Source organism: Gracilinanus agilis, chromosome 4 (genome assembly GCF_016433145.1).
Source record: "Gracilinanus agilis isolate LMUSP501 chromosome 4, AgileGrace, whole genome shotgun sequence".
Classification (NCBI taxonomy): Eukaryota; Metazoa; Chordata; class Mammalia; order Didelphimorphia; family Didelphidae; genus Gracilinanus; species Gracilinanus agilis.
In genome coordinates, this window is record NC_058133.1 from 75,092,695 (window position 1) to 75,119,822 (window position 27,128).

Genomic DNA, 27,128 nt, shown 5'->3' on the forward strand with positions numbered 1-27,128 from the left:
TCTCCTAGATGCATCTAGTTGCTTCTTTTTTGCAAGTGTAGTAACAATCACTAGATATACACTTAGAAAGGAGTTCAAAATAAAGGAAGAGTCTTTTAGTCAATAGATGAAATTTATGACTCCTGCTTTCTTTTGCAATCTTAACATGAAAGGATTGGTTTATAGGTATGTTTAATTTTTTTAACTCATTGTTATCTGGAAATATTTCAGGTGTACATATGAAAAAATGTAAAGCTACAGGTCATGTATTATGTACTAATGTCATATGTTTAAGAAACAATTTTGTAAATCAAGCAAGTAACAATTATAAGTAATGAAACAAGAAGCAGCAAGAATAACAGGCTTAAAAATCTGAATAGCATTTAAAAAGATCTGTGGAGAATAATTTAAGAGAGTATAAAAATTATAGGCTTTGGTCAATTTTTGTTTTTAAAAATATGGTTTTGAGCTTTAAAAAATAAATATATTACTCATATAAGAAGATGCAAGTTTTCTTAACATAGTGCTCTTATTCAAATGGTCTTTGAAGCTGAATATGTGAACTTGATAAATGTCTTGACAGAATTAACTTTGATCTTCAAATGGAAGGAAAAATGTGTTTTAGCAAAAGGAATGAACAAATCACCAAGAATATTTACATTTCTGGGTTACATCTTGAAGTAGAGGTGATAAAAAACAATGTTGAGCTGATAAGATAAAAAGAACTAATTCCAATTTCAAGTGCTGAGCTAACAGCAATGTTTAACACCTAACCTAACAGAAATGCATGCTCCAGCCTGGTTCTTTGACCTGAGGTAGCTCATTTCTGTGGATTGATAAAATTGTTCTTCAAGGCACCAATGGTTTTATTTATATTGAGGCTGTCTGTGATATGTAAATACTGAGAGAACCAAAACATATTAAATCATTTTTTCTCACTTTTTTCTTTCTGCTTTTATATTATAACTACAAGGATATCAATTCCTACTAATGTTTTAAGCTTCTGTTCATATCTTATACCTCAACTATTATGAAATTTCATTGTTGAGTCAAAAGTTTACAAACACAAACCAACAACTAAAGCTTGGCCACTTCCCACCAAATTGAGCCTAACTGCAAAAATAAAAAAAGGCTTGATTATAAAAGCCCATTTTCCAGTTATACTTATTTCCAAAAACACTTTCCTAAATCCTTATGATCTTTTTATGTATCAATAATACCCTTCAGTTCACCCCAGAATTTTCTTTTCTTCAACAAATTCTAGATCTTTCCACCCCTTTGATTCATTCGACTAATGTTCTCTATTCCTTCTTTAGTGTCTTTATGAACACACATATGAGATGGCTTAAAAAAAAAAAAAGGAAAAGGAAAAGGCATTCTAGTCCCATCATGAGATCATACACATCACAGCCAGCTCACCAGATAGTGCAGTCACAGTTCTGGTTGCAACAACTCAACTATCTGGAAACCTGGTCCTTGGCAGGTCTTATTTTCAATGACATTATCATTTAAACCTTGGCAAACCTACAAGACTTTGTAATCTCTTTTTGCTAGAGTTCTCTGAATGAGAACACTAACTACCTGGTTAAAGATGCCTTCTTGTGTTCTCACCCAAGCCAATAAAGAAGACTCTGTAGTTAACTGCTGGAAGTAAGAATATTCTCCTAATACAGTGAGTGATCTGTGATGTTATCTTTCATATGTAAAAATCACAATTAAAAAAAACAATTGTGCTGCATTTCAGATCTGATTGGTTTTTATCAGTTTTCACTTAAAAAGCTTTCAAAGGAGGTAAAAAGATACCAAAGTGCAAATCTGTTCTAAAATTAATACGCTGCTTTTCAGAGTGGTTCTCTCAAAAGTTTTCAAACACCAGTCATATTTATGTTGTCTTTAGTGTAAGCCTTTGCTTGATGTAATTCTGTGCTTAGCTTTATAGAAAGCAGCCCTTTTCTTCTATCTTCTCAACTGGCTGGACTGGCAGTACCAGGTGGGAGATCCGACTCCATAGGCCACTCAGTTTATCTGAATCCATATGATTGAAGGAGCTGGGGGTGTCCGAGTTAGTGAACCTGGCCCAAAGCAAATCTCTCACTTTTTCTTCAGTTTCCCTTGGACCCACACTTTTTTCTAATGTCTCCTCTTCTAGTAAAACTGTCAGCACCAGGGCAACATCCTTGAAGGCTGCATTCTCATGGTCACAATACTTGTAGAAAATCAAAGTGGAGCCTGCAGGAAGGGACTCAAAGCGATGGACCACAGCTGCTTTTCGGCCAACTTCAAATCCAGTACTTAGCTCGATATCCACCAAGAGCTTGACAGTGTCACTGTCTTGAGAGGTCCGATGAGCACCATCAATTTTAATGGCAGAGACATTTTGGAAGAACGTGTAGGCATCAGCAATGTGGTGGCTCAAGCACTTTAAAGTCTCTTTCCCCTCCTGAGCAGCTGTAAAGATGATAGTGGCTGGCTCTAGAGGGCTGGAAGCATTTAGGTGCTTCTGGAGGAACTTACGTCCTCGCTGCCAGAGGTAAGAGCTCTGGCCTGGAAATTTGTCCTTCAGTTGGCTGAACTGATCTAAGAAGGCTTCTAAAGCAGGGTTTTTGGGCACTTGCTGGGCCTGGGATGAGAAGCTGGAAATGAAGGCTACCACAAAAATGAATACAGCCAAAAATCCAACGACATGTCCTACAAGAAGGTAAAGGAAGGAAAATTAGACAAAGCATGAATCATGCACAAATCTTGGGACAAACAAAGAGGAGTCAATAGAGACAGTACTATCAAGTAACCATTTTTACTGGTAATGGTGGCTTTTTTGTAATTGTTTTGATCTTTCCTCTATTCAAAGTCTCTTAGACACCCATCCTCTGCTCTAAGAAAATCTATTCATTACAAGGGCCCGGTTGAGGAAAATGCCTGCTAGAATTCTAAAATGACTAACAAGATATCACTTTTCAGTTTATATCTTGTGACATTTCCTTCCTATTTTGGTAACTTCCATATTGCTAAGCACAGCAAGCTGCTTGTCAGCTCCCAAAGTAATGCCCCTTCTCACAATTATCTAATGTGCCAATTTTTTTAACCTGCAAAAGTATATTTTGAGCTACTTTTGTTAACTTTGTAATAAATACCTAATTTGCTCCACAGATTCTTTTCAGGGCTCTTTCCCACATCCTGGGCCCTCTCTTTGTTTTCTTCAGGTCTCTGAGTTTCCACTGACTCCTGCTGATGACTTCTAACCTCTGAAAATAAAAGAAAAATACAACAAATCACTACAATGGTTCTATTTAGTTACCTAATCATCACTGACTTAAAGTATTAGTTTCCTCAAAGGTTTTCTCTATTTTGTAATAGTAGGGATCTAAAACAAAAAGCTAGTTTTCTCCTTTCAGTTTTCTTTAAGATTTGACTTTTGTTTTTCTTCCAGCTAGGAGAAAACAAAATATTTCTTCTTGGTCAGTAACTACAAAGGGATGTGAAACTCATGGCCTCATAAGGGAAGGGAAGCTGGGAACAGTCTCTAAAGATTTTTCATTCCATGCAAGATTTCAGTGTAAGAGACTGCAATGATAACCAGAAATAAAACTATGAAGTCAGTTCTAGGAATCTGAGTTCTAATTGAGTTATAATAGACTCTAAATGAGTTATAATTGTTCTAAAGAATAAATGTTAATAGTTTTTACTATAGAAAAGAAAGTCTTAGGGACGTGATAAAAATGTACAATATTATGAAGGAGTCTGAAAAATTTAAAGAAATAGACATTTAAATATATGAGAGCGAATCACCACAACAGAAGAATAATAGACATATCCCAGCTCTCAAGCCATAGATAATCTATGGCTTTTCAAGATGTTGAATTTCTGTATTAGAATTTTGTATTATATTAACTCTGTGGGGCATATATTCATCCTGTGGCTCTTGCTTAATAAGAGACTGCAAATATATTTCCAGTCACATAACTAAGACTTTACCTTTGAGTCTCATGATCAGGTCTCTCCATCCTCATAAAACTATCATCCTTTCTACCTATTGCCTTCTCTCTTCTCCTCTATCATGTTTCACAGACAAATTCTTAGAAAAAGCTGTCAATACTCACTGCCTCCATTTTCTCACTACTAATTTCTCAGTCTTTTGTTTCTGACCTCATCACTCAATAAACTGCTCTCTCCAAAGCTACCAGTGTTTCCTTAACTGCCAAATCCTACAGCTTTTTCTCATTCTTCATTCTTTTTTAATGTCTGAAACATCTGACACTCTCTCCTCCTGAATAATTTTCACTAGGTTTTTAGCACACTGTTCCCTCTGGGTTCTCCTCCCACCTCTCCAATTGCTATTTTTGAGTCTCTTTTGCTGGATCCATAGCCTAACTTCTAACACTGAATGTATCCCAAGGCTCTTGATATGAGCCGCCTTCTCTCTACTTATCATTTCTTAACTTCTTCAGTTGTATGCAGATTATTCCCATTATATCCAGCCCAAGTCTCTCTCCTGAACTCCAATTTATGTCACCAATTGTCTATTGGAAATTTTTAGCTGGATGTTACACAAGGATATCATCTTCTAGTCTTAAAGGTTCACAACCTTGGAGTCATCCTCGAGTCCTCTCAATACCACATAGCTAATCAATTGCCAAGTTTCATAGATGCTACTTTCATAACACCTAGACTATTGCAATAGTCTTCTAATTGGCTTCCCTGTGTCAAGTCTTTCCTTTCTCAAATCCATTCTCCACATAGTTGCAAAGTGATTTTCCTAAGGCATATGTATGATTTTACCACTCTCTTGCTTAAAAAGACTACCAAAGCTCCTCATTAACTCTAGTATTAAATACAAACTTCTCCATTTGGCATTAAAGCCTTCCCAATCTGGCTCTGGCCTAGCTTTCCAAGCTTAATATATTCACACACTCTATTGCCAAATCAAGTTGTCTTTCTTGACCTGTTTTTCCACACATGACATTCTCTCTCCCCATGCTTGGAACGCAAAAATAATTGATTTGTTGATCCATAATTTATCCATAGTTTATTATGATCTATTCCTCATTTTATTTCCAGTTATTCAGTTTGGTGTGATTAGGTGATTATTCAATAGGCTCATATTCATATTAAGTTATCAGTCAAGTTTAATCTTATAGATATTGACCCATATTATACTTTCATCAGATTGAAAGGATTTGTTCTTATATCAGACATTTTTAGGCCATAAGAAGTAGATTTAAGACAGTATACTAAGAGGCATGAATGCACTTCCCTAGGCACAAAAACATCCAAGTTGGAGGACATTTGGCCATATGGCCTAATGACTAAATGCCCACATGAGGAAGAGGGTCATCCAGACCTCCTCTGCTGATATTTTTCCCTCATTTCATGAGCCCCAAGTTGGCAATGGATATGCATCGTGCCCATCCTTATCTTACTCCTTTTGTGATCACTCGCGAAAAGTTCCCAAGTTATTTTAGGAGTCCTCTGAACCTTTGTCATTTCCCTTGATTGTCCAGTGTTTGGGAGGATTCTGCTGCTCAATGATTATCCAACTTTTGCCCATTGCTAGAGTGATTATGTAACCACCAATGAAATGTCATATTTTGTGGTGCACCATCTGGACTGTTTGGGATCTGAGGGTTATAAAATTTGTACCGCATCTCATATTATGAGAAAGATCTGAGATCTCCATTCACCGAAGGGGGCCAGGTCCCATTAATAAATGGTTATTGGCCTGGTGCTCTGCTTTCACTGTTTTTACTGTAGAATGGACCTGAGGGTACAAACTGTTTCATTTTTGTCTTTGATTCTCCAGCATCTAGCACAGGTACTTGACACCCCAAAAGACTTAAATGTTTACTGATTGACTGAATTAATCTTGAATTAGAATTCACTTTATTTATTTATTTATTAAACCCTTACCTTCCATCTTAGAATCAATACTGTGTATTGGTTCCAAGGCAGAAGAGTGGTAAGGACTAGGCAATTGGGGTTAAGTGACTTGCCCAGGGTCACACAGCTAGGAAGTGTTTTGAGGCCAGATTTGAAACTAGGACCTTGCATCTCCAGGCCTGGCTCTCAGTCCACTGAGCCACCTAGCTGGATCCTATCACTTTAAAAGGTGACAGTTCAATCTTTTATCTTGCAGACCAGGTAGCTGGGGTCCAGAGAAGTAAAAAAATTGTCTAAGTCATATACTCAAGTTGCTACAGAGTTGATCCTATAATCCAGATATTCTCATTCCTCCTCCAGTGTTTTTGCCACTACATTATATTATAAGCAAAACTTAAGTTTCTGGCAAATAGATAATTTGTGTATTTAATAACTCATACTAACAAGTAGTTTCCAAGTATAAAACAAAGTAGGAATTGGTTTTTAACCATGGTGGCAAAATAGTCAGTTTTTTCTGCTTATTGGGAGATCTGGATGCTGTTTTATCATCAGACTATTTCCTCTAGAAAGAAACATAGAGATACAGCTAAATACTTTAATTTGAATGGACATTTAGGAGACAAAATTGACAGACCTCTTTTTGATAAGACAAGCATCAAGAAAAAATTCCACTTAACTTTGAGGATAAACTGAATATTGTATTGAATTATTCCTTTTTTCTGGGTGACTGCGTAAATACTATTATTGCAATATTTTTATGAGTTTTTCCCATATGTGGGGGAAAAAGGACAAAAGTAATTGGGGTTTACTAGCAGTTGGAAGGACTAGGAAAGATCTCATACATTGATAGTATCTGAACCAAACTTTGAATAAAACCTAATTAGTTTTTTTTTCCAAAAGGTAAAGGTAAAGAAAGAATACATTCTAGTCATGGAGGCCAGCTTATCCAAAAGCATAGGTGATGGAATTATCTGTATGAGGGAGAATTAAATAGTCAGTGACTGAAAAGAAATGCAGGTACAGGTTCAGTACCAACAATTAGGCTTTTGAGATAGCTTGGGTATTGCCTCATATGATGTCAATAGTGATAGGAAAACATTATGATTTGGTTTTTTTTTAAGGTAGATTAGCTATTTCATTTGATTGAATTATTGTTTTCTTACCTTGTACAAAACGTTTCCTCACCATAACCTCATTTTCTAGTTCTTCTTTAGTAGTAACTGAGTTCTGGGTTCCCACAGTGTCTGGAACCTTTTGATCAGCATTAAGCTTTTGTGGAATAGTGGATTCCTTATTATCTTCTGTGAGAACTGCAGAGCTTTTCTCCTGGAGAGAGGCTGGACTTTCCTTTTCCTTTAAAGAAATGCTGATGATCTTTTGATCCATGGGTCTTTCACACAGTCCTTCGGAGTTGAGAGAATACTCTTGTTTACTAATGGGATCATTCTGCTTCTCTTTCTTCTCTGGTTCTGTCTCTGGAGAGTTCCCTTCATCTGCTTCACAAGTATTCAAATATTTATTTTCTTCATCCAGGCTTTGTGACCCTATTGTTTCTGCCTCTATAGGGACATCCTTAAGGCCAGAAACAGGACATTCAATTTGGGTTTCTTCAGTGACCTCTGATGCCTTTATAGCCTCATGAGTCTGAGGAGTCACTGTTGGGTCTTTTTCCAAATTCTTTTTCATTTGACATTCTGTTTAGATAAAAATTAATAATTTAGTATAGTTTTGGGAGAATTGCTGAAAATGTCCCTCTGACTGACTTTTTAAAAAAATCATTCCTTATTCCTCTCACACTAAAGATATTTTCTTTTATCTAAATTCCATATTTACATTATTGTCATCCTCCTTTCGACTGGCAAAGCCATATTTTCTTTATATCACCAGTAACCAGGTGAACTTTCACTTTATCTGGCCAGGGCTCTGGTATCCAGAGCTTTTACTGGCCTTTTCTATACCATGCCTTCTCCGTCTTTTATCTCTATACCTCCTCCCCATTGGTAACCTGGATTGTACCCCTGGTTCTTACCAACCAGTTCGTATTCCCCTTAATGTACTGTCTTCACCAATTAGAATGTAAACTCCACATGGGCAGAGACTTATTTTTACCTACAGTCTTAGCAGGGTCTGGCACACAGTAAGCATTTAATAAGTTCTAGTTATCCAACATACTATTTTTATCCTGGGAAAATTCTTTACCTATTTTTTTATATAATCATTAGCAGACTGGAACATTTGAATAGAGCTCTTGTTCTGCTGTTACAATGATCAGAAGCCCACTGAATACATGAAATCTCAATGAATTTTAGACTTTACAACCTTTGTTCTATTAGACTCTATCATTCCTTTTAATGTATCTATCATTCCTGAATTTTATCACTGTTATCCAAAATTATAGGATATCAATTTGAATATTTCTTCTTTGAATCTTAGGAAACAAAAGTAGATATAGATATTTATGTCTCTATGTAAACATAATCTACATATAACTATATTATATATATCTATATTTTCATACACAGATATCTCTATATTTGTAGATATCTTTATCTTTATTTCTATAGCATATATTCTGATTAAATGTTTGTAGACACTTTCTCTACCAAGGGAGATGCACATCTTCCGTAAAGTATAATATTAGAGAGTTGCCTGAAGCATGGAGGTGACTGGCTACATGGTCACACACAACTAATATGTCTATGAAAATTTATTTTTCATATATTGTATTGATTTCTCTTAGGATCCTGGATTAGAGGGGCTCCCTCCTGTCTACTGCTTTTTACATGTTCTTTGTCCTTAAAAATTCTGAGAATTATTTTCCTTTTAACAAAATTTGGTTAAAAGAGAAGACAATGATTCTCTTCCTAATTATGTGACCTCTATCACCTCCTAATTATCTATATACTAATTAGAGATGTCTTGGGATATTCAAGGGAGGGGCTGAATGAGCTCCTAAAATTTTATTTATAGAGTTTAAAGATCTGCCTGGGTAGCCTTGGGGTCTTTAGCCTTCAAAGAGGCCATAAACCAAACTATTCGTTATAACTGGTATTCTCACTCATAAACCAGTGTTTCTTGAAATCATTTTAATCATAACAACTTAAACCTAAATCTTCATGACTTTTAGGATGCCCTTCTATCTGCTATACCACACTATTAACCTGTGCTTATTCTCATGCTAATGTTCACAGAAAGTTAAACAATAAGTCATAGCATAATCTGTACCAAACTGGAAAAACTAATCCAATTATTTTTGTTTAAATAAGTGCTTAATGATCAGTGATTTTGTCTTTATGCATTTTGTTTCCTAGAATACAGACCCATGATATTCAGATTTCCATACTGCAAAGACTGAACATACCCTCTTGAGGATTCACATATCCATTGTCCGTCATTTTTGCGGTATCTCCTGGTTTTGCACCCTGGTTTTCCTTATGATGATATTGTGCTTTCTTCTATTTTGTTCAGAAATAGTTCTCTCAGTCTCAATAAGTTCATCCCTCCCTGGACCCTGCAAAGACCAGGGCTCAGAATAACTTAAAGCAAGCAAAAATATAGTTAATTAATGCAAACACTGAAATAATTTAATGAATGAATTTCTATGCACATGAGGGTAAAAACAATCAATTGTAATAAATTGTAATAAAAACTTACTTCCTTTTGAAACAATACTTATCCTTTAAAGCCCTGCTCAAATGCCATCACTTGCATGAAGCATTCACTGATCCCGCCTATTCTCCAAAATAAATTTCCCTATTTCTGAAGTTTCCTAGGAATCTGAACTAGTGATTTGTATTACAGTTAATTGCAAATATGTTTTATCTCCCCTACTGGATTAGAAACACCTTATAGGCAGAGCGAATGCATTATTTATCTCTATACTTCCTTCTATATCTTATTATTTTTGTTGTTCAGTCATTTCAGTCATGTATGACTATTTGTGATCTCATTAGGGATTTTCTTGGCAAAGATACTAGAGTGGTTTGCCATTTCCTTCTCCAGCTCCTTTTACAGATGAGTAAGTTGAGGCAAACAGGGTAAAGTGACTTGCCCAGGATCACACAGCTATTAAGTGTCTAAGGTCAGATTCAGGAAGATGAGCCTTCCTTACTCTAGGGGTCAACACTCTATCCACTGTATCACCTGGTTACTCCTGTATCTTGTACAATGTTTAGTAAATAGGCACAATGTGAAAATAATTCATTAATCATTAAGTCTTTAGTTCTTTAAAAGATTCTCCATACTATGAAACATCTTCTGGGGAAAATAAAAATCATCCAGCTATCATGGATATAAAACTCAATATCCTCAGATCACAAACACAATTAGAAATAACCACATCATTGCCAGCTATTCTAAATGTTAGGCTCTATTACCTTCCTGTGCCAAAGATGATGGAGTATGAACATTTTGTAAGCCTATATTTCAGAGCAGTTATACCAACTATAAAATTTGTTATTGAATTCAAAGTGCTGGAATTTAAATAAAATGAAAAAAACAACACTATTAAGTTATTATTTGTATTCAATACTAAACAGATTCTTCATGAGACTTCATTGCCATTCGCATGTTTCACATGAGTAGATATGATCTTCACTGCTAAGCTAAAGCTACAATTTACCACTATCACAAAATTTCCAAACATATTTGGAAGGAATCTCAACAACCATCTAATTCGTACTCAAAAAGGAAACTTTTTAATAACATATCTAAGAAGAGGTAATCCAATCTCCACTTAGAAACTTTCAACACAACATGAATCTACCATTCCACTTATGCTTCTGAACCATAAGAAATTTTCTCTGCCATCAAGCCTAAATTTGTCTCTGAATCTTCTACTGTTCCTAGTTCTGCCCTCTAAGCCAAAAAAAACCCCAAGTCAAACCCCCAATTCCACATGACTGTTCTCTGAAAAATTTGAAGACAGTTGTCACATATCCTGAGTCTTTTCTGATCCAGACTAACTATCCTCAATTCCTTCAACTGATTCCAGATGATAGAAACTTAAGTTCTTTAAATTTCCTTGCTGCACCTCTTTGGATGCTCTCTTAACCTAAAATTTTATGATTTTTAAAAATATTTTTTGTTATAAGTGATAGATTTCTGGAAAGGGGTAGGAGAAGGAATATGTTTAGAAATTAAGGAGATGTAAAAAGAAAAAATATAAATAAAATGTTTAAATATATAGTCATTGAGAGAATAATCACTTCAGTGATGGGCCAGATGTGGCCCCTGAAATGTTCTATCTGGCAGGGCAACATTATTCCTAATCTGACTAATACAATGAGTGGGATACAATACAATGAAACTTCCAAAGAGCTGCCTTAGAAAGAGACAGACAGATGAGCATTTCTTTTCCTTTGGCCCCTCTTTAAAAAGTTTGCCCATCACTGACTTAAACTATTTAATATAGGTTTAAAAAATGGAAAAGTAATATAGGTTAAAAAAATGGAAAAGTCCATTCATGGAACAGTGTAAAAAAAAAAAAAAAAAAAAGCAAAACCTAAAAATCACCAAGTTATCCAAGCCCAGTGTGCAACAAAACTAAGGACAGAAGCTAGGGATACTCTCTATTTTACAAGTACTACTGGAAAAACTAAAAAACCATATGACAGAAATTAGGTTTAGAAAAGCATTTTATAACATATACCACAATAAGTTCCAAATCAGATACAGGACCTAATAATAAGACCAGAAAAAACACCAGAAGAAGGTAGTAATTTACACCTATGGTTTTAGAGGAATACTTAACTAAAGAAATAAAAGTAGATCATAAAAAGTAAAAGACAATTTTAATTACATAAAGTTTAAAACTTTTGAATGAACAAAACCAGTACAGCTAGCTAAAACAGAAAAGGTCAAAATTTAAAAACTGCATCAAAATGTATCTGATGAAAATCTGTTAACCAATAAACATAGAGAACTGATACAAATATAAGACAAAAGAATCATTCCCTAATATACAAGTAGTCAAAAGTATACAACAGTTTTCTAAAGAGTTGCAAACTATCAACAAATATATGAAAAATGATGCTTGTCATTAATAAGAGAAATGTAAATTAAAACTGTGAAGTTTTACCTCACATTCTTCAAATCAACAATAGAAATAGTTGACGTTAAAAATACTGTGGAAAGGTGGGCACAATAATATATAACTGGCAGAGCTATGAATAGATCCAACCATTTGGGAAAATAGTTTACAATTATGCAAGAAAAATCACTGCATTGTCTATATGACTATGTCTATGACTGAGGCTATGACTCTGTAGTTACACTACTATGTACCCTAAGGAGAAGCCATATATACCAAGCTATTCATAGCAGTGCTTATCTCTGGGTAGCAAAAAGCTAGAAACTCAAGTGGGTGCCAATCCATTTGCAATGGTTGAACACATCATTTTATAAAAGAATGTAATAGAATTTTTCTAGTACTATAAAAATTAATATGAGGAATTCAGATAAATATTGGAAATCTGATATGAATTGAAGCAAAATGTAGTAAGCAGAATATGGAAAACCATATATATTATGATTATAGTAATATAAGTAGAAAAATGCTAAAAAGAAATCAAACTCTGATTAAATACATATTTAATCAGAAAAGAGATAATGAGATAATGAACTGGACCTCTCTCCTTTCAGGAAACATGTGAGACTAATTTAAAATGTTATGTGTAGAAGCAGTGTGAGGAAGAGGAGAGGGGAGCGACCCCTTGCATGGCCATTGTGGCCACTGCAACCTGCACCCAGACTCTGCTGCTGCTGCCGCTCCTACCACTCCTGCCCCTCTGCCATCACCACTATGCCCAAGAGAAAGGCCCAAGGAGATGCTAATGGAGACAAGACCAAGGTTAAGAATGAATCACAGAGGAGATCAGCAGGGTAATCTGCTAAGGGAAAGAAGTTACCCAAAGGGAAAAAGGGAAAGGCTGACTCCGGTAAGGATGGGAACAACCCTGCAAAAAATGGAGATGCCAAAACAGACGAGGCACAGAAAGCTGAAGGCGTTGGAAATGCCAAGTGAATTGTGTGACTTTTTGATAACTGTGTACTTCTGGTGACTGTACAGTTTGAAATACTATTTTTTATCAATTTTATAAAAATGAAGACTTTTGTTTTACTGTTTTTAAGCCTTGTTGTTGTTTTCAGGGGATAGGGCAGATGTTACAGATAGACAAATGTCTCAGAAGCTAGGTTGAAATAGGTGGGGATTTCTTCCCCTCCTAGTTTTTGAGAGAACTTCTCTTGAATACCAAGAGAGGGTTCCCTGACACACACACACATACACACACCAGATATAGGTATATAAACCCTTCAGCCTCTGTCTAGTGGGGGTGGAGTGCATATCTTCAAAAATTTGTACTCCTTCCCTGTCTGCCATAAGCATCAACTTGACTTCTCCAAAACCAGGGGCCTATCAGGACCTGCCCCTATTTCCCTTCTTCCCCCTACTTTCAAATCAATTGTGTTGGATAGCAGACTTTCAGGCAATCTGGACTTGAATTATGGCCCTCTGGTAGCCTCCCCAAAAGAGCCAAAGTTTCTTTCATATTGGGGATATTTTTCAATTAAGAATTCTGCAGTTTTCATTTCATTTCCTCAAAGTCAGGGTAGGCTCTTGAAAAGTTGCTAAACAACATATGCTCAATGTGAAAGTGTCTAAACTTTAAACTTTCCCTGTTTAAAGTATAAAATAAAGACTCTTCATTGGGTTTTATAGTGACTTTATGTTTTTTGGTAGTTCATGGAGGAGGGGAGTTTGAAAGTTGTATACTGTTGCAGATCGTAGCCCATGTCCTGCCTGAATTACCATGATTGTTTATGAAAATATCTTTAATAAAGCTGGATACAGTTTGAAAAAAATTAAAATAAAATGTTATATGTACTGTTAAATGTGCTCATTGTGTAAATTGGTTTTCCGTAACTTTTTTTTTTTTTTTGTTATAATAATGAGGTAAGAGTTGGGGTAAGAGAGAGATGCTTATCTGAAAATGTGATATAAAAATGGAAGTCATCATTAAAATTTTTAAAAATATCTATAGTTGTGAGTCAATTTAGACTAAAACCTAGTTCCAAGAATCATTATTTCTATTTGATCTCTAGCTCAGAGACATCCACAGAAAAGAAGCTGTACTTCTGACATTGCCACACAAATCTGTTTTTCAATATTTTACATGAGAAAAGCCTATGCTTTTTCAAAAAGTCTCTCCTAGGGGGGCAACTGGCAAGGTCAAGTGGATTGAGAGCCAGGCCCAGAGAAGGGAAGTCCTGGGTTCAAATTTGACCTCAGACAAATTCCTAGTTGTATGACCTTGGACAAATCACCTGACCTCCATTGCCTCGATCTTTCCACTCTTCTGCCTTGTGTAAAGGGTTAAAACTTTTTGATAGGAGTTTGAACAAAGGTAAGGAGAGCAGTGTGGTAAATGCAAATGCTTAGTTTACTTTTAGGAAAGTTCAAATAGGAAAAAGAAAGGAGGAAAGTGAGAGTATCTTATAATAGCTTATAATTATACCTAAGATCCCAATCCTAACTAAAATTTTCTAAAAAAACTCGCTCTAAATCTATCTGCCTATCTACCTATTCAGTCTGTCTAAGAATACACCCACTATCTAAGGATCACTCTAAGTTAATCAATAAGCATTAATCAATCAGCATTAATCACCTTTCACCTTCTTCAATCTTTACCTGCGGTCAGTTATTTTCCCAAAGGCCAGTTGGTCTCAGAGACACAGACAGACACTCCTACTCTCCAGGGAACCGGGAGACAAAAGCCCCTTTCAACTGCCTCCAGCTCACCCCCCAACTCTCAGCCACCCCTTCTTAACTGTCACCAACGGACAGCCTGTACAGCAGGGGGCTCTTCCTCAAATCTTTTTACTCTATTGCCTCTTAAAGAGAAAAAGGGAGAGATTAGAAAAACTCTCTTAACACTTGGAACCAATAAACAGTATTGATTCTAAGATGGAAAGTAAGGGTTAAAAAAAATTAAAAAAAAAAAAAAAGGCTCTCCTAAATCTACATTACAAACAAAGTACCTCAAAAGAGAATACTTTGACATCAGAATAGAAAAATGTAGTTTCTTCCAATGCTTAAACTTTTGGATTTAATTAGGTTAGAATATAAACTCTCAGAGGCCAGGGATTATGTCTTCTGTATATTTCGCTTATCCCCTTACATTATTTCCTTTCTTCATCATTTACATTTTTCTAAATAGAAATGAGACAATTACTTTAAATGAAAAATTCCCTTGATACCGAGAGTGATAATTTACAATTTCTGACTGTCAAGAGATAAAGAGAACTTTTCTTGGGCAATTTCAATCAGCTAGACTTTCATATGATACACAAAACCAGAATAGAAGCAATATAAAATACCTTCTGTAAAATCTTGGAGTTCTTATTTAAAAGACTTCTTACTATAATACCACTACTAGATCTATATCACAAAGAAATAAAAGAAAAAGGAAAAGGACCTATGGACAAAAATATCCACAGCAGCTCTTTATGAGGTGGCAAAGAATTGGAAATTGAGGAGATGCTCACCAATTAGAGAATGGCTGAACAAGCTGTAGTATATGATTGTGATGGAATATTATTGTGCTGTAAGAAATGACAAAGAGGATGGTTTCAGAGGAAAAAAAAGGTTTCTTTCTTGCTGTGTGACCCTGGACAAGTCACTTAACCCCCATTGCCTAGCCCTTACCACTCTTCTGCCTTGGAACCAATACATAGCATTTTTTTTTTAAAAGGAAGGTTTATATGAACATTTGGATGCAAAGTGAAATGAGCAAAACCAGAATACTGTACACAGTAACAGCAAATCTATAATGCTAATCGACTGTGAAAGATTTAGCTACCCTGATCAATACAATGATCCACAATGATTCCAAAGCATTCTTGATGAAAAATACTATCCACCTCCAGGGAGAGAACTGATGAATTCTGAGTGCAAATTGAAGCATTTTTTGGGGGGGCAACATGACTTCATCCTCATAATAAGTATTGTGGTGCTTGCCTTCTCAATAGTGAGAGAATTTGGACCTCAAAATTTTAAAATTAATGTATATACTGTGAAGATGGGATTAACTCTCCCCTGCCTACTTCTGAATTAATCAACAAAAGCTTGAACACCCCTTTTAGCAGTAGGTGGGGAGCTGGCATGCCACTTAAGAGAGTTTAGATTAATTCAAAAGTAAGCAGGGGAGAGTTAATCCCATCTTTACAATACATACATGTGTGTGCGTTTCCTATATGTTATATCATATTTTCTTTTTTTTGGGGGGGAAGACTTCATGAATTTGCATGTCATCCTTGTGCTGAGACCATGCTAATTTCTTTATCATTCCAATTTTAGTATGTGTGCTGCAAAAGTGAGCATAGGTATATTTAATTTCCAAGGCTTTTCTAGTTCATAATATTTCATTTCTCTTTTTAGAAGAGTTATCCTGGTAAGTTTTGATTATTTACAAACTTGGAAGAGCCCTTAGTTTGACTGCACTCCTATCTGAACTATTCCAAGGCAGTGTGGAATAATAGAAATAGCATTGCATTTAGGTTCAAACTTAGGTTCAAATCCTGGCTCTACTACTTTATTACCTATGTGGCAACTTGTACCTTGGGTTCTTACTCCAAAGGCCACTGTTCCTTCTACCCTGCTATCAATTACAGAGGAAAGCTCTTCAGGCTAGTGCTATTATCTCTTCATTACAAGGTCAAGTAAATAAAAGATCAGTGACACACCATAACCAAAGGTCACATAACAAATTCATAGCATAACTGATCATCCAATTCAGATATGCCTACTACCATACCAGAGTGTGTGCTTCACTGTAAAATTTTACACCATGTCTGGTAATATTGTTTCCTCAAGCTGTTAGAACACATTCAAAAGCCCCAAAGAATTGGTTTGTGAGGTTTAAATTTTTTTTTAAATCTCTCACTATTAGATAACTTAATTTTTATTATCCCAGTGGGTAATTTATATACTAATAAAGTCCATAAAAAAGATTTAGGCTAAAGGCTTTGTATTTAATTTTTAGCAAAGAGGGAAAAGAAATTAAAGCTGTATTGCTATCGTTATTATTTTATTGTTAATATAAGAATTGAAATGGGGGCAGCTAAATGGCTCAGTGGATTGAGAGCTGATGGGAAGTCTTGGGTTCAAATATGACCTCAGACACTTCCTAGTTATGTGACCCTAGCCCTTACCAAAGTATTGGTTCTAAGATGGAAGGTAAGGATTAAAAAAAAGAATTGAAACAAAATAAAATGTCAGACCAGGTACAGGGATATCCATTTTTGTTAACAATTTAAATAAATATAAAGTTTTGAGAAGCAGCAGAGAGTATTGGATTTCAAGAATTGGATTCAAGGCCTGCCTCTTCCACACATAGGATGTATGACTCCAGGTAAGTCACTTAATCAACTCTTTGTCAGTAAGATATACAGCAGACCTGATCTGCTTTGGTAGGAAGAGTTCCTTATTGAGAACTTCAGATATAAATGACATCTCAGGTCTGGGTAAAAAATTGTTTCACAATTCAGTATTTTTGATAACAGAAATCAATGATTAGTTTATAATAGGCCTGCCTGGATGTAGCTGAGTTTTAAAGAATTCAAATAAATTCGGTTCAACAAACATACTGTACTAGTAGGAGGACAGGCCTGGTTCCATTTTTGTCTGTATTTCTATTGCTTTGCACAGTACCAGTCACATAGAAGGTAGCTAATAAAACACTTGTTAATTGATACAAAGCAAATACATAACCAAAATATTAGATACACAGGAGAACTTGTGTGTTCAGACGCCTCAAACTTGGCCCTTTCCCAAATCTTAAAGGCTTTAGAGAAATTCATCATAAGGTTCTATCACGAACTCTGCACTATTCTTAATTTTGCTACCTAATTAAATTCAGTAAAGATTTCAACCAGACTCATGAGCTTGATTCCCATTTCATTCTCTAAATCTGGTAAGAATTCCCCCTTTCCCATCTTTCCATCAAAACACAAAATGATGTATTCTTTATTATTTGGTGGCTTTTTTTTTTTTTGAGGGGGGAGAGAGGAGGAGGTTGGTGTGGAAACTGAAACAATGTAAAGTTGAATATTCTAATTACAGAACTGTTAGAGCTAGGACTTTTTAGATCTAACCCGTTTATGTTCCAGATGAAGAAATTGAGTTTACTTACTTGTAGATTCTTGATGATGGGGAAAGTGTCCGTAAAGTGGATTTCGAATCAAGGCCCACTTCAATGATCAAATTCCAAAGGCATGAAACTTTTTAGTTTTCAACCTGGACTGGAAAAACAGGCGGCTACACACACCCATGGCCACAAATCCTTCCTCGGTCAATGTGACAGTGAACTTTGCCCCAAGGAAAGAGCCTCCAGTGGAATGCTGGGAGTAGTAGTTTTTTCTACTGTTCCTAAAAGGAAGCTTCAATTACTACAAATTACGACTATTAATGCCACATACTTGCTACATACATTCTGTTTAGTGAGCAGCACTTCAAAGTTCTTGACATTTCTGAAAGTTCTAAAGACAGGCTCCCACATTGTGCTGACATCAGATAATTGTCATCAGTTCATTTATTAACTGGGCAATCCTGGGCAAGTTCCATCACTTTCTCTTAGCCTCCATTTCCTCAATTCTAGAATAATAGCTCTTCTTACCTCAAAGGAGTGAAGATCAAGAGAGTTAACATGTATAACATGTATAAAGTGCTTGGCAAATCTTAAAGCCTTATATAGGTGCCATATATTATTATTATTAATTATTTAACCACCTTCCAACTAATAAAGTAGGCCACTACTCTAGAATCACAGAATTTCAGAGCTGGAAGAGACCTTGCCCAGTCCAAACATGAAAAGGGATCCCTTAAAAACTGTCAGTGGAGGGAGAACCCATTATGTCCTGAAAAAATTCCACTTTTTGGATATCTTGAATTATTAGGAAAATTTTCCTTACAAAAAACCGCAGTTTTTCTCTTTACATTTTTTATCCATTGTTCTTATTTTTTTCCTCTGGAAACAAGCAACAGTTATATAGAACTTTTCCATGTAACAACCTTTTAAATACTTGAACACAGTTATACAACATTCTTCTCCAGGCTAAACAAATCTTCAATTGATTATCAAACTTACTAGCCAGCAAACAGCCATTCAAGTCACTTTCTCTTGAGAGCCTTAGTCTTCTCATCCACAGAATGGGGACAACACCTGCCTTGAACTCATGTCAGTATTGTGAAGAAAGTCCTTTATAAACCTTAAAGTGCTCCATTAAAATAATAGCAATCACCAAGAAAATATAGCATTCGTGAGGAAAGTGAGAGTATCTAGAAGGCAAAGGCAGTCAAAAGTATCTAGATCCTTCATAGAGTTAAGGGTAATTAGGTAAGTAATTAGCACTGGAATAAAAAGTTTAATTAGGCAATTTAGTGGTCACCAGTATTTTTTGAGACAGCAAGTCCTGTCAGGTTAATTGGGTCAAAAATCCAAACGACAAAAATGCAATGGGAATAGCGGGAATAAAGAGCTTTTTCAAGAAATGTCAATAAATCAGTAAGACAGAAGACTAAGACCTATAAGAAGCTCAGTTTATCTTTCACTTGAAAGTGTTGAGTTTCTAATCTAGCTTTACATACAATTACATACTCTAACATTTACAATTGAAACCAATGATTTCACCAAATAGTGTTAAATTATATCAACTATACACAGATGGAATAGTAGTAACTATTACAGATAGTAGTAATAGGAAGCAAAGGGATCAAAAGTCATTTGCTGTTGTTGCTAGACAGTAGATAAAATATTGGACTATCCATTGTGGAAAGGCCGAGTCAAACTCAACCTTAAGACACTAACTGTATGATCCTGGACAAGCCACTTGACTGGTATGCCTCAGTTTCCTTCACCTGTAAAATAAGGATACTAATAACAACTATCTCCTAGGGTTGTTGTGAATATAAAATGAGATAACATTCTGTAAAGTGTTTGTAAACTGTAAGGAGTTAGATGAATGCTATTACTGGTACTGTTTTTAATTATAGAAGAGACCTGAGGATATTTGTCATTTTGGTCACCATCTGCCAAGTTGAAAAATCTTACCTGTCACTCTCTATTCTTATCCCTATTAACCTCAACTATACCCTTTCTGCAATCCTGGTACTGTTTTCTCCTTTCCTTATACCTCCAGAATCCTGATCTATTGTTGATAAACTTCGATTCCTCTTAGATGACTTCCTTTTTATCTTTCTAACTTCTTGGACTCAATAAAAACTTTGCTCCCAACTTCAGAAGATCCTGCATCATTAGTCAGATTCTCTAGTGCTAGATGTACTTCAAATCAGTCAACCAACAAGCATTTATTAAGTGGTTACAGTGTGCTCCCCTACAGTGCTAAGTACTGGGCATACAAAGAATGGGGGGAGGGAGGGCATTTGCTTTCAAGAAGCTTGAATTCGGAGGGAGTACAAGGAAGACAATATACAAAATAACTAAGCACATACACAATCTATATACAAAGTAGATGGGAGGCAATATGTAGGGGAAAAGTATTAACAGCTGAGGAGTGAGGGAGGAGGGAAGCCTTACACCGAAGGTGGACTTTGAACTCAATCTTGAAGGAAGTCAGAAAAACTAAAAGACAAAAATGAGAGGAAAGAACATTCTAAGAATGAAGATAGTGTGGCATGGCAACAAGAGAACTGCAAGGTCAGTGTAGCTAGATCACAGTGTGAATGGAAGTGAGTCAAGGTTTTAAAGGGGAAAGAGCAGAATTTTGAAGAATTTTAAAAGCCAAACTGAAGTCCTTAATTTGATCTTGGAATAGTGAGCTATGAGAACTCAAAGTTGGGAAAGCTTCAGAATCATACTTTAGAAAAATTATTCCAGTAGCTGAGTGGGGGATAGATTGGAGTAGGGAAAGATTCAAGACAGGGAAACAAGTTAAAAGATTGTGTAGTCAGGAGTAATAAGGGTTTGAATAGGGGTCCTGGCAGTATGAGTAGAAGGAATGGGATATAGCACATGAGAGATATCCTAATGATAAGATTTAACAACAGATTGGATATGAGGGTTTTGAGTGAGGACTATAGAATGACCAAGACAACAAGGTTTTGAAACTGAATGACTTGGGGAAAGGAACTGCCCCAACACAGTAATAGGGAAGTTCAGAACCAAATTTAATTTAGTGCTTTAAAAGATAATATTTTTGGGGGGGGCAGCTGGGTAGCTCAGTGGATTGAGAGCCAAGCCTAGAGACGGGAGGTCCTAGGTTCAAATCCGGCCTCAGACACTTCCCAGCTGTGTGACCCTGGGCAAGTCACTTGACCCCCATTGCCTACCCTTACCACTCTTCCATTCCACCTATAAGTCAATACACAGAAGTTAAGGGTTTAAAGTAAAAAAAAAAAAAAAAAAAAAAAAAAAAAAAGATAATATTTTTTTATATATAGTAGCTGTTTTTGTGGTGGTAAAGAAATGGGAACTAAAAGGATGTCCCTCAATTGGGGAATGGCTGAACAAATTGAGGTATTCGAGATGGTAATGGAATACTATTGTGCTATAAGAAATGATTTCAGAAAGAGCTGGAAAGACCTAAATGAATAGATGAAGGGTGAAATAAGCAGAACCAGGAGAACATTATACATAGTAACTGCAATATTGTGGAACAATCAAATGTGATAGACTTTGCTACTAACAGCAATACAATGACCCAGGACAATTGAGCACCTTATGAAAAGAATGCTATCCACCTCTAGAGAAATGTTGGAGTAGAAATGCTGATGAAAACATGATTTATCACTTGTTTATTTGGGTATATGTTTTGGAGTTTTGGTTTTATAAGATTATTAACTTACAAGAATGAATAATATAGAAATGTTTTAATGTTTTATAGGATAATACATGTATAACCCAAACTGAATTGCTTGTCAACTCCAGGAGAGGTTGAGGGAAGAAGGGAGACAGACTGGTTCATATGACTTTGGAAAACTTTTGTGGAAATTTGTTATTAAAATTTTTTTTAAAGAAAACATTTTTCTCCATGACATACTAGGTACTTAATTAAAAGACATTTCAAGGGGGCAGTTGGGTAGCTCAGTGGATTGAGAGCCAGGCCTAGGGTTCAAATCTGACCTCAAACACTTCCTAGCTGTGTGACTCTGGGCAAGTCACCTAACCCCTACTGCCCAGCCTTCACTACTCTTCTGCCTTGGAACTAATACACAATTATTGACTTTAAGATGGGAGGAAGGTTAAAAAAATTTTTTTTCAAAACTGTCATGAAATAACCCCTCGCAAGGGATTTGCTGGCCATAAAATCCACTGGGATCTATAGTTCTTCCCAATTTAAGAAAAAATGGGTGGCAGTCTTCCCCAAAGAACTACAGATCCCGATCAATCCCTTCTTAGGGGGCAATTAAAAGTAATTTTCAGGGATTGGTAACAGAAATATCAGTTTTTGTCTTAAGCTAACATCAGACATGCAAGATTTTCTGCTAGGGTACACAAATTACACTGGTTCTGGAATCAGAGGTTTCAGGCTCAAATCTCACCTCTGATTACCTGTAAACCTTAAAGTCACTTGATCTCTCTGGGCCAGTTTCCTAATTTGTCAAATGAGGGGTTGGACTATATGGCTGCTGAGATTCTATCCAGCCTAAATATATGATCCCATCGACCAATATCTCACTCCTGAAGAGATTGGATTCCACTGTTGGACAGCTCAGTCATAAAACTCTCCTTTAGGCTGAGCTTTTGAGAGGTTGCTTGGTGAAACAGGCATATTGTTAGGCACCTGTAGCTTCTGTTGCCACCTCACAGAGGAGGGCCAGGATATAAGTGGCCCTCCCAGGTAGACCAAGGCCACAAACAAGCAAACTTCTGTCTATAATTGCCTATGCCTTTGCTTTTGTAAAAGACTTCATTTCTTTGGGGAAGTCATTCTTGAACTATTTTTGGCAGTGTACCAGAGTAAGTACAATAGTAGATGAACCTCTTCCTTTCTCGACCACACACAAAAGGAATCAAGCAAATATCCTCAGTGAAAAGGGCTGAAAGGTAAGTTTTTCATGACTATTATTTATGCCCTTTAAAAATATGAGGCCCTTGAGGGCTCCTTTGACAATGTCTATTCAGTATTGCATTTGATTTATTGTAGGCAATATAATTTAATAATATTTTAGTCATCTAACAGTAATAACAGTTTAGTGGGTTTTAATTATGCTAATATACTCTTTTTAGAAGAGATTTATAAAATACCAAATATTAATTAAATAGTTTTCAACATTTTTAAAAACAGCGAAAAATCTTGTGGTCTCATGTATCTATCCCATAGGTTAAAAGTAGAGTCCTTATGCTTTCCCTTTCCTGAAGGCAGTAAAAAAAGCAAAACGGTAACAAAGAACTATTCTTTAGTTTCTTCCTTTTTTTTGTCCTTTGCTATATTATTTTACTGTAAACCAGTGTTTATACCAAACTTTTTTTTCCCCAAACCCTTACTGCCATCTTAGAATCAATACTGTGTAATGGTTCTAAGGCAGAAGATTGGTAAAGACTAGGCAATGGAGGTTAAGTGACTTGTCCAGGGTCACAAAGCTAGGAAGTATCTGAGATCACATTTGAACCCAGGACCACCCATCTCTGGGCCTGGCTCTTAATCCATTGCACCACCAACCTGTCCTCAGGTTTCTACTTTTTAAAAGCCTGTATCACTATGTCCCTGTATAAAGTTAATCAAACCTTTGCCAATGTTATAACTAGAGCCTATTTTTTTTTTATGACAAAACCCATGGAACAGCAAAGTTGTATGTAATAATGCTATTTGTGATTATTTGAATAAGAGTTGAGATTTGAAATTTAGTAGTTTAAACAAGATAGTAAAAATTTTACTTTTTAATTTTAAATTGCTTACATTCCTTTCAAAGCATATTTTTTTTTACAGAAAATTGATAACCTAAACATAAATCCTTTTTTATATATTTACTAAATCATCTTCCTGGCCTTGAAGAGATAATACTATTGGAATAGTGCTGTTTACTATGTATATGAAATGGGATTTTTTTAAAAATCAGGTTTTTTTTCCCATCTCAGTATTCCAAATAGATTGTTAAATGAGTATAGTAGTGCTCTGTTGATTGTTATTTCCTATCTTGGTTCTACCTAGTTTTTAACAATTTGTATTCTAGTCTTTGGCACAGAGTGGGTACTTAAATGCTAGACTGATAGTAAGTTAAATTTGGGAATTGTACAATGAAATCTAGAATAAATTTATGTTTGAAATTCTTAATGCAGATTACCAAAAAACCAAACAGCTGAATTTACTAAATTCCTTAATGAAGCGGGAAATGCTCCTTAATTTCAGTTGAGGAATGTCAATTTCTTTAAGATCATAGATTTTGAGATCGAAGGGACCCAAAACAATCTCATTTTAAAGATAAGGAACCTCTGAGGTACAAGGCTAAGTGACTGAAGGTTCTGAAAATAGTCAAATTGCAGAACAAGTAGTCCAAGTCAACTTCTGATACCCAATCCAGCTCTTTCCACTGTACCGTGGCAGCTAATTTTACAAATATTTTGTAATTTGCTGATGAATTTGGAAGGAGGGGGCAAGCCTCTTCTGAATTTTAGTATCATATGATTGTTGGATAAGCTTTCTTTTTATTCTTGCTCTATTCAAATACTGCCTTAGGCAAATGACAAGGTCTTTCTGCTTATAGAGTAAGATTTCCATTTCCCATATTGATTTCAAAATTAAAAAACCCAGTAGCTTTTGCCTTTCCCCAAACTACAAACATTTCCCCAGGACCTGGCATACTCACACCGCAACTTAACAAGTTTTATTTTTCAATTAATAAGCATTTGATTTTCTTCTCCCACCCTCACCCCTAATTTACAAGGGGGAAATAATCCTTTCAACAAATAGGCAATCAAGCAAAAGCAATCTCCCCACGTAATATCGGCCCCAAAATGTAAATTTTTGTCCTGCATTTTGATCCTTGATCCAATTTAAAAGTAGAGCAACATAGATAGGGGATGTGGTAGGAGCAGGTTCCTACGTGGGCAAAATAGATGTGGTCGAGCCAGCTCCGGGGCTGGTTGTTAAATTTTCAATTTTCAGCTGGTAAATTTTACGTCTTGTAAATCGATAAAAGCTAACAAAACCAGTTGCTCTGATTGCTCAGATTTGACAAAATGGTGGAGAACTGGTAATGACGGAGATTAGACTTTGTGGTGCGTTTTCGGAGAGCCTATCAAAACATTTTCTCCAGCGTCTCCCGGGCACGGTGTCCCAGGGAGAGGAGTGCCCGGGAAGGGCACGGTTGTGGGGGCCGGGCTCAGGAATCCTGCGCCACAGCTCGTTTATACCCAAGTGACGGCTTTTCCTTTCTCATCCACCCCCGTGACGTGCTTTTAGACTGGCTGAAGGGCCAGGGCCGAACCGTTCCCTGCTCGCCGCCTCTGGTCCAAGCCGGGCCCCTCCCCGCCCCCAGAGCAGACGGGCTAGGCTCTCCCTTCTCCTCCTCTTTCGGGCCTGCAGCCAGAAGGGCGGGAGTGACACACACACGCCAGCAGCAGCTGACCAGCCCAGTCACTGACAGCCTCACTGCCCTCGGGAGCCACCATGGGCCCAGAGGAGGCTGAATACCGCGGCGGTGACAGCGACAGGGACAGCGGCGGCGGCGGCCCCGGCGACTCCCAGCTGCCTCCTTGACGGGCGCGAAGACCCCGCCGCCGCTCTCTCTCTAGAAAGACTACCCGGCTGGCTAGTCGGGCTAGCAGCAGGCCAGGGACGCAGACCATGGCAGACGAGAGGTGGCGCGCCGAGCCAGAGCTCGAGGGGTGGGCAGCGAACGTCACGCCCAGAGCCCCTTTGCGACAAGGAAAGCGTCTCCTCGCCCCTCAAGATGGCGACGGCAGCGACGCACTCGCGTACGGAAACCCCTCGGGTCAGCGCCGTCGCCGGCGGGAAGTGAGGTTTTCCGAGCTCCCGCCCCAAGTGTACGGCGATTTCGAGCCGTTTGCGTCCGGAGGAAGTGCTCCGGTGGAAAAGCGGAGCCCAACACAAGAGTTCCGCCCTTCTCCCGGGAAAGAGGAAGTCGTGGAGGCTTACCTTAGGTCACCGCTTGGCACGCATCTCTCGCGCCTGGGACCTGTGGAAATGAAAACGAGGAGGACTACCCGGCTCCAGCAGCAGGAGGCTCAGCCACCGCCGCAGCCTTCGCCGGCCACTACGAGAAGAGGGCTGCGGGAGTCCAAGTCCTCGGAAGGTGAGGACCGCCTCCGCCGAGGTAACGGGCAGCAGCAGCGCGCGCGCCCGCGAAGGGAGGGAGGATTCCCGCCTCGAGCCCCGCGGGGCCGGGGGTGGGGTGGGGTGTCTTCTAGGTTCCGTCTCGGCCTGTCGCGAGGGATGGACTCCTGTGGGGGAGACCCGAGAGAAAAGGAAGAAATTGATAGGGGTCTGGTGGGGGGCCAGTATTATGGGCACCATGGTCCCAATGGTGGAGACTTGCCAGTAGCCCCAGCCGTCCGGGTAGTGAGAGACAGGAGACTGGAGGGACAAGGATGGCGTAGCTGAAGCTATTAGCAGCACCTCATGTCGCTCCCCGGCGCATTTCTTGGGGGGGGATCCCTGGGTGCCAGTGTCCTCACCCCCACCTGTCATCCTTCTCCACTCCTCCCAGAGGAGAGAAAGAGAGGAGCTAGGAGTTGGGAGAATAAGGGCAGCACTCATGCGCTGGTGTTCTACTCTAATGGAGGGGATTGATCCTCCAATTCTTAGTGAGAATTTTAACATTGGTCTTGGTTATTGAGAGTCCCAGGCAGCAGTAGGCATTTGGAGAATAAAAAAAAAAAAGCGCAAAAGACACCACTGCTCTCAAGAAGCTCACAGACTAATGGGGTGAACGATCTGCAAGCAACTTTGTACAAACAGAGCAGGATAAAGTAGAACTAATCGTTAGAGGGAAGGTAGGAACTTTAAGGGGGATCAGGAAATGCTTCTAGTAGAAGGTGGAATTTTAGCTGAGACTTGAAGTAAACCACAGGAGGCTGAGATGAGAAGAGAAAAGGATTAGTCTAGTCATGAGAATCAGCCAATGAAAATGCTAGAGTGTGGAGATGCAGTGCCCTAGGTACAGCAAGGAGGACAGTCTCACTGGACTCAAACTTAAATTACTTTCTCTTTTCCACTCAGTAAAGTTAAGTTAATTTTTCTTTTCCTCATTCTGAGAGCTTTTCCTCTGAAAGAGTAGAGAAGGGGGCAGAGAGAGA

The 27,128-nt window shown here is 37.5% G+C and overlaps 2 protein-coding genes, 1 non-coding gene and 1 pseudogene across 4 annotated transcripts in view; 2 read left to right on the forward strand and 2 right to left on the reverse strand.

Annotated features, from left to right (window-relative positions):
* Nucleotides 1–1,717: 1,717 nt before the first annotated feature.
* Nucleotides 1,718–18,178, reverse strand: TOR1AIP2 (torsin 1A interacting protein 2). Of its 2 annotated transcripts, none has more exons than XM_044677054.1 (5): nt 18,045–18,178; nt 9,215–9,364; nt 7,017–7,547; nt 3,111–3,221; nt 1,718–2,667 (listed from the first exon to the last, which is right to left on the reverse strand). In XM_044677054.1, the coding sequence occupies exons 2-5, from the start codon at nt 9,246–9,248 to the stop codon at nt 1,913–1,915; spliced, it is 1,431 nt and encodes a 476-aa protein (XP_044532989.1). In that variant the 5' UTR covers nt 9,249–9,364; nt 18,045–18,178; the 3' UTR covers nt 1,718–1,912. The 2 variants fall into 2 exon arrangements, with proteins under 2 accessions (XP_044532989.1, XP_044532988.1); XM_044677053.1 differs by having other exon boundaries at nt 9,215–9,389.
* Nucleotides 12,656–12,877, forward strand: LOC123247953 (annotated as a pseudogene).
* On the reverse strand, nt 16,131–16,234 carry LOC123248170. Its single transcript, XR_006506249.1, has one exon. It is a non-coding gene; the product is annotated as a U6 spliceosomal RNA (small nuclear RNA).
* A 7,464-nt stretch (nt 18,179–25,642) lies between the features above and the next one.
* The window catches only part of TOR1AIP1 (torsin 1A interacting protein 1), a 34,884-nt gene continuing 33,398 nt past the window's right edge, over nt 25,643–27,128 (forward strand). Inside the window, exon 1 of the mRNA XM_044672161.1 lies at nt 25,643–26,125. Coding sequence (XP_044528096.1) covers nt 25,657–26,125 — 469 coding nt within the window. The 5' untranslated portion in view covers nt 25,643–25,656. The remainder of the gene's footprint in view (nt 26,126–27,128) is intronic.